General features: G+C 40.6%; 1 protein-coding gene across 2 annotated transcripts in view; it reads left to right on the top strand.

Annotated features, from left to right (window-relative positions):
- Nucleotides 1-13,926, top strand: part of LOC311052002 (phosphatidylinositol 4,5-bisphosphate 3-kinase catalytic subunit alpha isoform-like) — a 52,651-nt gene that overhangs the window by 28,055 nt on the left and 10,670 nt on the right. For both annotated transcript variants that reach the window (XM_084066750.1, XM_084066751.1), the window contains exons 14-18: nucleotides 9,159-9,283; nucleotides 10,180-10,261; nucleotides 10,892-11,056; nucleotides 12,682-12,785; nucleotides 13,485-13,656. In XM_084066750.1, the coding sequence (XP_083922876.1) occupies nucleotides 9,159-9,283; nucleotides 10,180-10,261; nucleotides 10,892-11,056; nucleotides 12,682-12,785; nucleotides 13,485-13,656 (648 nt within the window). The remainder of the gene's footprint in view (nucleotides 1-9,158; nucleotides 9,284-10,179; nucleotides 10,262-10,891; nucleotides 11,057-12,681; nucleotides 12,786-13,484; nucleotides 13,657-13,926) is intronic.

Below are 13,926 nucleotides of genomic sequence, written 5' to 3'. Positions count from 1 at the left end.
GTGTTATTAAAAAAAAAACGGACGACAATGGCCAAAACTCGAGTGAAAATCGGCGATCGAAAATCGGCGAAAGTGTCCGTTTTCAACACGTTTTGGCCATTATCTCTGGAACAGAAGGTTATACGCTCATAATGACACCTTTCCGGGTTTTCGGGGTTTTCGGGCCTAAAAGTATGGTAATTGTTCGGGCCGGGCCAAGCTTTGGGCCGGTCCAGTAGGGCACCGACTGGCGCATAGGTCAGCAGCAAAGTCCCTCCAACTCCTTCTGTCTGGCCATCTTCTCCACCAGCTCTGATGGTGGTGTTTGGAGCTCCTTCTTCGTCGTCCTCTTGCCTTCTGGGCAGAGTGGTGAACGGAGCACGCTAACTGGGTCAGCTCTGGGCAACTGATCCTCAGCAGCATTGTCTCTTGTCATGTGACCAGCCGCCAGTTACTTACAGGCAAAGTGACAGACCCTATGGATTACGTTAGGTAATGAACTGGTAAAATGTCCTAAGTGCTTACTGCGGTGTCAATTACCATTTCAAGAGGCCTTCAAGCTCCCTTCTCTGGACAGGTAAATTGCTAGCTGTAATCACCCACTATAGTCAACGGTTGGTAAGAAACTGTTGGGTTGTGTCAGATAACAACTTAATAACTTGTTCCAAGGAGTTCCACAAGAACTAAATAGCTGACTACTGCACTGGTATTGGCCGGGTATTTTTGTAACTAAAAACCAATTATCAGCTCAATATAATGCAATATAAAAAAAGGCAGTAACTAAATACCTCAGTGTAGTGCAACGTTGATTTATTTTTCAGCACCTTTTTACCCTCAATCCTCTTATCTCATGTTGGATACCGTAAATACAATCCAACATTGCCCTACACATCGATGATCGACTTCCATGCCTATTATCAACTGACACCACTCCTTCATTTCACACACAGCTGTTGGTTGGTTGGTTAATGAACTGTAGAGCTACAGTATAGACGTATGACTAGTTATTTTATTAACAAGGCTGGGTCTTAGAGACAAACAAACGCGGTTCAATAGTTATAAGCCAAAGCTTAAAGTGGGCTGTTATATCAACGGTTTATGTAGAGAATGAGTCTTTTACTGCCAGCTTTCCTTTGTTTCTGAGACCACCACACCTGCATTCAACCCTTAACAAAGGACAAAGAAGGGGGTAACAGTTTACCCTGGGCTATACTGTTATATCAACGACCATGAGGTTGATTAAAACAATTTGGGGCGGCGGTTCATCCTTGGCCTACTGGAGTCTCACGACGATCGGATGCTGCGTTCATGATTTGGCATTTTGTGCAAAACATGCACTTCCCGCGAAATTTTCAAAGCCAATCGTAGCCAATCGGAATGGAATCTGAAAAATCCGACGGATACATTAACTCATTCACTGCCTAGAACGACTAAAACGACTTTTGTCCCATAAGCCATGCCTGCCTAGAACGACTAAAACGATTTTTCGAAGATCTAGACTCCCATCCACTTCCTTGTTAACTTTAAACATAAAAATTCTGTATCTCGGCTCCTGAGTACTTTTTTTTTTTCAATTAAAAATCTTGGCAGTGGGCAAACGTGGCCAGAAATAATTCAGGCAGTGAATGAGTTAATCACGTGGCGGAAAATGTTGTCTGGCAGAAATGGGCATGGCCTAGGCCTACTGTATATGGTTGCATCATAAGCCATGGTGGTGTGGAGGTTCTTCCTTGGCCTACTGAGGGAGTGCGTGAAAAGTATCACAATTCACACCAATCGGTCCAGCGGTGCCGGAGATCAGCTGCTCACAGGCACACAGACACACACACACACACACACACACACAGACGGACGGACAGGAGCAGAAACATATAGCCTTTGGCCCTCTGGCATTCGGCTGTCCGGCCTGGCGGAGACGAGTACCGTAATTTTCGCACTATAAGCCGCACCTGAATATAAGCCGCAGCAGCTAAATTGAATGATGTGTACATATATAAGCCGCACTGGACTATAAGCCGCGGGTGTAAAATCCCTAGATTTAGGAAGTCCCCTAGTGGCCGTTAGCTATAAAAATCCATAGATAAGCCGCACCGTTATATAAGCCGCAGGGTCGAAAAATGGGAAAAAAAAGTCGCGGCTTATAGTCCGAAATTTACGGTACATTTCTGATATCCTGTAGCTCACTACTTCAAAACCTAGGCAACTTCTTGCTGCGCTAAGCATTAACCCTTTAAGACTGGGAACGCATCTGTGTAACCACTCTAACCATTATTTTATACTTTGGCTTTTAAAAAATAGCAGATATACAGGCTCTTGTAGATCTGCTATTTTAGAAAAAAAACATTAACATTTGTGCAAACCTTTTGTATGTATATTTTTTAAAGCGAACATTTGTAACTCAAATCTTTGCTTCTGGGGGGTCCCTGGAACAAAATCTTTTGAGATGGGGGTCGGCGGCCAAATACATATCATTTTTGGGGTCCTTGACATGAAAAAGTTTGAGAACCACTGTTGTAGCTGACTACTTCAAAGCCTAGGCAACTTCTTGCTGTGCTAAGCATCAATTACCGGAGCATTACTACTTGTCCCCTTAGTGATAGGTTCTCACTTATTCTAGTTAAGTCTGAGCTGACCGGTTTGCGGTTTTGACTACATTTTATTGGGAACAAAGTTTAAGCTTATGCTTATGTTTCAGACTCAAGTGTGTACATCACTATGTGTGCATAAATATCACAATGCTGATGCTCCACACCAAATTTCCATTGAGTGTAAGTTGAGATAATTTGAAGTATTAAATATTTCACTCACCGAAATGACCTTCAACATCACGTGGCTCAGATGAGTAAGACTTCTCTGTAGGGAATGGACACCATGACAACCTCATGTCCACTTTGGAAAAAATATGTGAGATATCTTCCGTTTCCTCTGACAAACCACTTGTTCTTCCACTTCTCTTTGACCGTAAATCCTTCATTGTCAGCATCTTGTAGGCCTGTTATCTCCTCTAAAAGAGGTACCCAGCCACGGTGTAGTCCTATGACTCACTCTCGCTGGGTAAAATGAGACCCAGGCAACTTGACAGGGACTTGACAGGGTCACGTGTATTGTTGCGGTGTGTGCAGATTTATGGTCCTTGTAGCAAAGATGTCTCTTTACATCTCTGTATGTAGTGAGACAATGGAGCCACGACCTCTGGTTCCTTAAATGTATGTGTACTATACAGTATGTATTCATTTACTTAGAAAACAGCTGAACCGAAAATGTATTAGAAGTTTTCCAAAGATATTGCAGCCTTATAGTTTAATGAGATGTTTACCAAACTCGACTATCAACCAGCAAGGGTTCAACTCTGGTCTCTGTGTTGTCTAGGGCTTTCGATATATCGATAACTATCGATACGTTCTTAGCGATTATTCTATCAACGACTTTTTTAATTAAATCGAATAATCGAGAAGCGTGTTTTTTAAAAGATATATGTATTTTTCTATGTCAACAAATCGATTAACCGCTAAAGCCCTATTTTCGTTTTTTTTCTGTGTAGTGTGAAGCAGTTCTGTATGATAGCATGATAACAATGCCTTTATGTTAGGATATTAATGTTGTACTGTAATGAGAACATTCTTACTTCTGTTGGCCTTTGGACAGTATCTCATTAATTATGAATGGACCTTTGCTACTTCACTATAATTAATAATAATGTATAATTTAGTCCCCACTCCTTTGGGGGTATTTTACTTAGTATTGTTTGTCACTGTACATTTGCACATGCGTGAAACTTGTCCTCTGTATTACCTATCCTAACTAATAGGAGCAGTGCCTGGGGAGCAGTTAGGGTTTAAATGTCTTACAGTAGACAGTATTTCATTATGAATGCACCTTCACTACTTCACTAATTGGACAGTATCTCATTATGAATAGACTTTCACTACTTCACTAATTAGGAAAAAGAGCTTGAGCCACATCACCCCGTTTGCAACAGTGTGCCAGTAGTGCATCTCTATGGAATTGTGATTCTCAACCTTTATAATGTCAAGGACATTTTGATACGGCTTTTGGCCACGGATCCCCGTTTGATACAATTTTCTTATCTCTGGGACCCCCCACACTGTAGTGTCAATTAATTTTACTCTGCGACGGAGCTGTTTGTACATTGACTGTGGAAGTTACAGACCGGTTGTCCATTTGATCCTAATTCCTAACTCCCATCGTTTAGCTGGGGACCCCCTAGTAGGGCTGTCACGATTACAAATTTAAGTTGACGATTAATTGTCACACTAATAATTGCGATTAACGATTTAACCCATTAAGACCTGAGGTGATTCTTAAAAAAAATCTAAATCCTAACAGTTTTTGGAAAAAACATTTTTTTTTCAAGACTTTTCAAAAATAGCATAATTATCTACAAGCTCATAGCGCGGCACTCGGTGCCGAGCTATGCACTTGTATACTGTATCTGCTATTTTTGAATAGCCAAAGAAAACTAAAGTGACATTCCAGCATTCCAGGTCTTTTGTGTTTTTTGGCATTGAACATTGGAAAATATGAATAAAAAATACATTTCTGTTTGCCTCGTTGCAGTGGGCAGATATGACAAATAACTGAAATATTCAAAGACATTTTAGACTTAAAAGAAGGTAAAAATAGCGTAAATAGCTGATCTACAAGCTTACAACGCGTCACTTTGTGACGTCGTGCTGTAAGCTTGTAGATCTGTTTCAGAGGGGGGTTCTAGGGGGTGAAACCCCCTAGAACCCCCCTCAAGGACCCCCTAGGGGTCCCTGTGCCCCACGTTGATAGTTAGTCAATGCCAAAGAGAATGAACTGGAAATAAAAGGTGTGTTTAACCCTTTAAGGCCTGATGTTCCGATTCTACAAATGTCCCAACAGTTTTCTGAAAAACGTATGTTTCTATATCAGTGGTGCTAAAACTTTTTCATGTCAAGGACCCCCAAAATTATATGTATTTTGTTCCAGGGACCCCCATCTCAAAATATTTTGTTCCAGGGACCCCCCAGAAGCAAAGATTTGAGTTACAAATGTTCGCTTTAAAAAAATATATATTTGAAGATGTGCACACATTTCAGTATTTTTCAAAAATAGCAGATCTACAAGCTCATAGCGCGGCACTCGGTGCCGTGCTATGAGCTTGTATATCTGCTATTTTTGAATAGCCCAAAGTGTAAATTTTTTTTTTTTCTAGCTCAAATCTAAAAATGACACAGATGCGTCCCAGGTCTTAATTGGTTAAACATTTGAGACCATACTGTAAAACCACCGCTTGAGACAATCCGATCAAATATTGATGCTGATGTGTGTTTTTTTTGCAATAGGTGTGTGGTTACATCTCTGTGTAAGTGTGGGGGGGGCCAGGAAAATGTGGCAGCGCAAACAATGGCCAACACACGATTTATGTTGTTTCAGTGTGTCGTGAGGTCAGATATCTATCTATTAGACACGGTGTGATGATGGGTGACAACTAACTGTCTCCATGCAGCCTTTATTTATTTAGTGACAATGTTAACTCAATACGGTGTATTAAGTTATACCATTTTCTGTAACTTGAGCATTTGGACTGTCTACTGGTAACAGTAAATGGTGCTTAATGGACGCTAGTGGTTCTAGTGATCTGATTCTCAACCAGTGGTGGAAAAAGTACTCACATGTTTTACTTAACACATTGATTGCCTAGATCGAGTTAACTCGTTTTTAGCAAAAAATAATAATAATAATAATTTTGACCCAAAGACCAAGGAGATATGATTTTTCGAAGATCTAGACTCCTATCCACTTCCTTGTTAACTTAAAACTTAAAAATTCTGTACTGTATCTCGGCTCCTGAGTACTTTTTTTTTTCAATGAAAAATCTCTTGGCATAAAACTGAAAAAAATCTGAAAAAAATCTGGCAGTGAATAGAAGGAGTTCACCCAAAAAATGACTTATTTTATATCAATTGCACACCCTATGAAGCCTTGAAACCATGGATTCTTTTTTGCTTTTGTCGCATTCCTAAGCTAATAATTAGATTCCCGTCTCCTACCGGCTAATGTATCCGGTAGGAGACACAAAGTAAATTATTTGTGTCTCCTACCGGAAATACACACGGTCATCAAATTATTGTCTTAGGAATGCCACAAAAACAAAAATAAATCCATGAAATCAAGGCTTCATGGGGTGTGTAATTGATAGAAAATAAGTCATTTTTTGGGTGAACTCCTCCTTTAAGTAAAAGTATCAATACTGCAATATATAAATACTCTGTTACAAGTAAAAGTCCGGAATTCAAAATGTACTTGAGTAAAAGTACAACAGTTTTGGCATCAGAATGTACTTAAAGTACCAAAAGTAAAAGTACTCATTATGCAGAATGTCCCATTTCAAGTTTTCAAATGTATAAAAAATCTTTTGAAAATAGCAAAGTAACTAGTAACTAAAGTTTTCAATATTTGAATTGGATCCAATATGCAGTGGAGTAGAAGTACATTTGGAAATTGGAAATGCTCAAGTAAAGTACAAATACCTCAAATATTTTTGAGGTATGGGGGCCTTATTTTATGGGGGCTCCCAGTTTGATATGCATTAGGCCAGTGGTTTTCAACCTTTTTTCATATCAAGGTCCATTATTTATTCGGCATTTGAGCCACGGAACCACCGTTTGATGAGATTTAGACTCAGACCCAGAACTTAGAATATTTTGTTGTTGTTGGATAAGATTTTGTCCACAATTCCACATGCTGTATTGATGTTGGTACCAATAGGAGAGATGCAGGCAAACGTTGATCAAAATAACAATTCTTCTACATTCTCTAATTGTGTAGACTTCTTGTAAATTAAGTAATGCAGAAGTTTAACAATGATTTAACTCTTGCAGTGGCGTGCACAGACATTTTGAGGGGCAGGTGCTCAAGTAAATTATACTTTTTTTTGTTTACTTGGTCTGCTCTTTTTTCCCTCTACACCTATACCTCTTTGCCAAAAATAGCCGATCTACAAGCCCACAACGCCTCGCAGCGCGAGGCGTTGTGGGCTTGTAGATCTGCTATTTTTGGCTAAAGTTCTCCTCAGAAAAGGGATGCTAGGTTTAGAGTGGTTATGGTAAAAAGAAAAATCATATCACATAAAGATTTGGCGGACCCCCTGTAGTAGCTCTGAGGACCCCCTAGGGGTCCCGGACCCCCTGTTGAAGACCCCTGCTGTGCCCTTTTTTCAAAAGGTCAAGAGGGCAAAGGGCAGGTGCTCTAGCGCCACCTAGAGTCTATCTGTGCACGTCCCTGAACTCTTGAGAGGATAAAATGAAAGTTGAGAGTGTAATTTTACACTCTCAAGAGTTAAAGATCTATAAGGGTCCATTTGGTTTCATTTGACACTCTCAAGAGTTAAAGATCTATAAGGGTCCATTTGGTTACCAACTCTCCATCATTTAGCATGGGGACCACCTGGAACCCCCTCAAGGACCACTGGTGGTCCCCGGACCACTGGTTGAGAAGACCACTGCATTAGGCCATGGATTAGCCCCGTGGTTCTCAAACCTTTTTAAGTCAAGGGTCAACAGTGTACAAATGGAATCAAATTGACCCTTGCCCCCTGTAAGGGTCCAAATGGACCCTTTATTTATTTAATATTTACCAAGGGTGTAGCTATTGTTATGCCAGAGGGAAGATGGATAATATTAGCTGAGGTTTTGTAATGTAATACAGGGATTCCGCCAGACGAGTTCAGTCTAGGCGCACCGTAGAGACTGAATTGGTCAGCACTAAGGCTAAATGTCACACTAAATGTTTACAATAAGTGCGTAATTGACCTGTAATATGCTGTTTTTTAAAGAATGTTTAGTTTTGACTTTTGCTACAATAAAGAAAATGTAAATTAAGTGTGAAGCCATAATAATAATAATAATAACTATATATTTTATTTGTATTGCACTTTACATTTGAAACCAATTTCAAAGTGCTACAGTACAGAATCAAAATGAATTTGCACAAAACAGAAAAAAAAACCTAGGGGTTAAAACCTAAATAGCTAGCCGAATGCTTTATTAACACATTGGCTGCCAAAAACTCAGATCTGCGTTCTATTGAATACCATCACTTGGCTGCCAAAGACGCAGATCTGCATTTTATTAAAACTTCTTGTATTAATATTTAAAAAAATCTGAAATAATTTTGTCTGGAAATTAGTTAAAAAGGAAAGTCTTTAGTCCTCTCTTAAATAACCTGGAAACCAGACAAATCTATCATTGCAAAAACAAATTGCCCTCGTCAGATTTGGTCTGGCACCGCTCAGTTGTGATTGGAATTCTCTCCCTCCGAAGTAGTGAGGGCCCAATATGCCAATATGGGGCGGGTTTTAATTTGCCCCATGGAAATTGCTGGTTCCGGCACATTCCAGACTAATATCTACGCAGTGATATTACAGTAGTATCTCTTAAAAGCCTTGAGAGACTGTGGAGCTCCTAGACATTATTGTATTGCTACTGAAATATTTGGCATAACTATTGAGTAGTGAAATTTTGTCCATATTGTGGGCACATTCCAGTAGCGCCTAGACCATACATGGGCAACTGGCGGCCCCCACCTTCACTTAATGTGGCCCGCAGGTTAATATCAGAATACTGATATATTATTGATTTCAGCTGTTACAATTCCAAACATGACCCGCTTTAATTACTTCAGTCTATACTAGTAGCTTAATGACTAGTATTATAATTCTATTGTCTTTTTTTTACGTCCAATGTATTTGTATTTAAGTTCATAAAGTTAACATAAGTATAACTAAATGCATTGGAAATTAAATAAAAATGTTACTTTTCTGGATTCCAATGCAAAATTAGCAAAAATAGCAGACCTACAAGCTTGTAGATCGGCTATTTTTGCTAATTTTGTGTGACATAGAATGGCCCGACAGTACAGTATATACAATGTGGCCCTCTGGAGTGAGTGTGGAAATATAGTGGCCCTCTCCATCATCAAAGTTGCCCAACCCTTGGCCTAGACTACGTTCTCTGCCCTGCACGAGACCCTGTAATAATATTCTATTACGTAATTTACGGTATGTATTGTTACTCAGTTGTAACCATGCATGCAGAGAGACCACGTGCCACCAGAGTGAGTGACATGTCTAATATTGCCTCGGGTGTTAATAATGCAACGGCATTTCAGTGTTTGTTCATGATGTATTCCAGAGTAACCGCGTTGCCAGAGACCATGCCCTGACCGAGAGTGACATAGAGCAACTGAGACAGCTGAGTAACAGAGACCCGCTGTCTGAAATCACTGAACAGGAAAAAGACTTCCTCTGGCGACACAGGTAAACATGATGTTATGACATGCAGTGCCATGTAAAATCCTCAATTTAACTCTTGAGACATTATTTTGTACATGTATTTTTTGCAACAAATGTAAAAGAGTTCCAAATAAATGAACACTGAGGACTCTACTGCAGTAGTTCTGAACCTTTTCAGGCCGCAACATAATCATATTTGAACTGGGGAACCCCCAGCATAATCATATTTGAACTGGGGAACCCCCAACATAATCATATTTGAACTGGGGACTACCCCACCCTGACAAGCACTTGGACTTGTAGGAGTTGAGGCATTACATTTACTAGTCTGACATGGTTCCACAGATAAATATTGTGAAAATAGCTGATCAGCTATTTTCACGTTTACCTCTTTCTGGTCTTTTTTCATTTATTTTCTTCACTTTTGTTTTTTTTAAGTACACCTTTTTTTCCCACTGTCATCTGGGGACCCCCCCCCCACCTGTGGGGGGGGGGGTCCCGACCCACAGGTTGATAACCACTGCTCTACTGGGTAGATTCTGCTTTGTGACTTACTCCAGAATGGCGACAAGTATCACCCTGTGTGTACTACTGTGTAGTGTAGATATAAATGATAAATCATATATATATATATATATATATAAACACATACCCAAAAGGGTCATAAGCTTGCCATACCATACCATATCAGCCCTAGAGCAGTCATGTATACACAGTATAACAGTATAGTACATCTCTGTCTCTGCCAAGCCACCCATGGCGATCTTAACACGTTATAGAGAGCACAGGGAATAGATCTTAACGATGCGTTGGGAGCAGGGGTCATCACCATGCCAGCTTGTGATGGACATTTTCGTTAAACTGTATTTTTTTGTCACGGACATACAAAGTGAGTTAAATGTCTTCTCTGTCTCTACCAGACACTATTGTATGAACGTACCCGAGGTCCTTCCTAAGATTCTGCTGGCCGTCAAGTGGAACTCGAGAGACGAAGTAGCACAGGTACAACAACGCTATCTCAACACACACACACACACACACACACACACAAACACACACACACACACACACACACACACACACACACACACACACACACACACACACACACACACACACACACACACAATGATGAATGTTATAAATTATGAATGAAATAAACTAATGAAAAAGTACTATGGTCCTGGTGTTAGGTCAATTAAAGCAGATCTCGACAGATGGTCCCTGTTGCCACTAGATATGTCAAATAGAATTGAAATCATAAAAATGAATGTTCTACCGCGCTATTTGTATCTGTTCCAGTCACTTCCTGATCCAATTCCTTCTAAAACTTCATTAAATAGAATAAGATGATTTCAAGATTTATTTGGAACAGTAAGAGACCCCGGGTCAAATATAAAACCCTACAATTACACAAAGATAAAGGTGGATTCTCTCTTCCATGTATGGAGGATTATTTTACTGCGGTCCAATTAAGACCACTGATATGCTAGTGCAACCCAGAATATTCAGCGAAATGGAAGGAACTGGAATTAAGTCAATTTCAGATACCTGCTCAAACTATATTTGGTGAAATAAACTAATGAATAAAATGATTATAATAATGAATGATTAGTGTTGTTTTTCCTCTAGATGTACTGCCTGCTTAAGGAGTGGCCGTCTATCCGTCCAGAGCAGGCCATGGAGTTGTTGGACTGTAACTACCCAGATCCCATGGTCAGACACTTCGCCGTGCGCTGCCTCGACAAGTTCCTGACCGACGACAAACTGTCCCAGTACCTCATCCAGCTAGTGCAGGTAGGACGACAAACTGTCCCAGTACCTCATTCAGCTAGTGCAGGTAGGACTGTGTTAAACAATACCTCATTCAGTTAGTGCAGGTAGGACTGTGTTAAACAATACCTCATTCAGTTAGTGCAGGTAGGACTGTGTTAAACAATACCTCATTCAGTTAGTGCAGGTAGGACTGTGTTAAACAATACCTCATTCAGCTAGTGCAGGTAGGACGACAAACTGTCCCAGTACCTCATTCAGCTAGTGCAGGTAGGACTGTGTTAAACAATACCTCATTTAGCTAGTGCAGGCAGGACTGTGTTAAACAATATCTCATTTAGCTAGTGCAGGTAGGACTGTATTAAACAATACCTCATTTAGCTAGTGCAGGTAGGACTGTGTTAAACAATACCTCATTCAGCTAGTGCAGGTACAGTAGGTGGCCAGTGACTTTGGCCAGTTTCACTTTCAAAACCTTTGCATCATGCATGTCACACAGACAGAATGCGATGCGTTTTGTTGATATAACAAGTTTGTTCATATAGAGTCCAATCCACAAATCCACCATTTAACTTCCACAATCCACATTATCAAAACCATTGGTGTTGTCTGCTGGATTCGAACCAACATCATCTCGGGTCACGCGCTCCATGCAGGAGGTGTGGAGGGAAAAGTCACTGGCCACCTACTGTAGGACGACAAACTGTCCCAATACATCATTCAGCTTATTTGATTAAGCTGATATAATAACATTATTAAATGATATTAGAATTGTTGTTATTATTTGCAATATTGTTTTAAGGAAGATACATTTGTACTATCATTATTTTTTTTCATTGTATTGTTGAGTGGTAATTAGTTACATGAATTGTATGTATACTGGGACAAGATGTTTATTTTATGCTGCTGAAAGCTAAATAACAAAAGGGTAGACATAATAAGCTTAGGCTTCAGTCTATTCCTTTTTTTCCAGATAAATGTTTTCTTTTTGACGATTACACAGTGTATGAAGTGTATGAAAATAATTGTGAACGTCTGGAAAAACAATTAACTAATAAATTAAACTAGTGCAGGTAGGACCGTGTTCAATTTAACTCTGAGAGTGTAGAAATGTAACCAAATGGGACCCGATTTGGCGTTGTCAGAGTTACAAAGGAATAGAGTTAGTTAACACTGAGGGTTTTAGTGTGCAGTGGTGGAAAAACGTACTCACATTTTATACTTAAGTAAAAGTATCAATGCTGCAATACAGAAATACTCTGTTACAAAGCAAAAGTCTGGAATGACTTGAGTAAGAGTACAGAAATATTGGCATCAAAATGTAATTAAAGTACCAAAAGTAAAAGTACTCATTATGCAGAATGTCTCATTTCACAAGTTTTTTTTTCTTTTTTCAAAAAATCATTTGAAAATAGCAGATCTACAAGCTCATAATGCGTTGCGATGTGACGACATTGTAACAAGAGTATTTCTATATTGCAGTATTGATGCTTTTACTTAAGTAAAACATGTTTTTACACCACTGCTGGCTCTATCTTTGGTAAGCCTATCTTTGGTAAGCCTTGAGTTTAGAGCGCAAACTTTTCAAATTTACTGGCTCGCCTATAGTCTCTGAAATGACTCAACGTCTCTCCTCTTGTCTCCTATAGGTGTTAAAGTATGAGCAGTACCTTGACAATCCTCTCGTCCGCTTCCTGCTCAAGAAAGCCTTAACCAATCAAAGGATAGGACACTTCTTCTTTTGGCATCTGAAGTGAGTTTTGTGGCTGACATCTCTGCAAGTCTCTGCCCACTTCTCTCTTTTTATCTGCTTCTTAACAGTGTAGCTAAATGACAATCACATTAACCCTTTCCTCTCTGTCCACATCTGTCTCTATCGCAAAAATGGTTCTCAGTCTAGTCTATTTGGGCGCGGACCCCCATCTGAAAACACATACAAGATTTGTGTTACATTTTTTATATTCATTTCTTTCAGATTTTTTTGAAAATAGCAGATTAAAAAAAAATCAAATAGCCGATGTATATATATACTGTAGGGTTAAAGTGGTTGAACTGGTTTTGCTGGGGACCCGCTAAGACCCCCCCCCCCCCCCAGGGGTCCTTGAGGGGGACTCAAGGACCCCTGGGGGGAATACCCGGACCCCACTTTGAGAACAGCTGGTCTAATCGCGCCGTTCTCCCTTCCTCGTCTCTTCTCTCTCTCTCTCTCTCTCTCTCTCTCTCTCTCTCTCTCTCTCTCTCTCTCTCTCTCTCTCTCTCTCTCTCTCTCCCTCTCCCTCTCCCTCTCCCTCTCTCTTTCTCCCCCTCTCCCTCTCTCTCTCTCTCTCTCTCTCTCTCTCTCTCTCTCTCTCCCTCTCCCTCTCCCTCTCCCTCTCTCTTTCTCCCCCTCTCCCTCTCTCTCTCTCCCTCTCTCTTTCTCCCTCTCTCTCCCCCCTCTCTCCCTCCTCCTCAGATCAGAGATGCACAATAAGACGGTGAGCCAGCGCTTCGGCCTGCTGTTGGAGGCGTACTGCAGGGCGTGTGGCATGTACCTCAAACACCTGAGCAGGCAGGTGGAGGCCATGGAGAAGCTCATCAACCTCACCGACATCCTCAAGCAGGAGAAGAAAGACGAGACGCAGAAGGTAGGGGAGAGTGGACGGGCGGCGCAATGCACACATTACACACACACACACACACACACACACACACACACACACACACACACACACACACACACACACACACACACACACACACACACACACACATACACACACACTAGGGGTGGGACGATATGGGTACCTCACGATACGATATATATCACAATGTTAGTAGGCCTATATAGAGACGAATTGATGCTTCTAATGTGAAAAGCGGCCCACCTTGCCGTATGTCAGGGACGCCCTCAGTGT

The sequence above is a fragment of the Gymnoscopelus microlampas genome (genome assembly GCF_963454915.1).
Source record: "Gymnoscopelus microlampas genome assembly, chromosome: 9".
In the NCBI taxonomy this organism is placed as follows: Eukaryota; Metazoa; Chordata; class Actinopteri; order Myctophiformes; family Myctophidae; genus Gymnoscopelus; species Gymnoscopelus microlampas.
The sequence above is the reverse complement of the archived record's forward strand: the minus strand, read 5'-3'. Positions and strand labels throughout refer to the sequence as shown.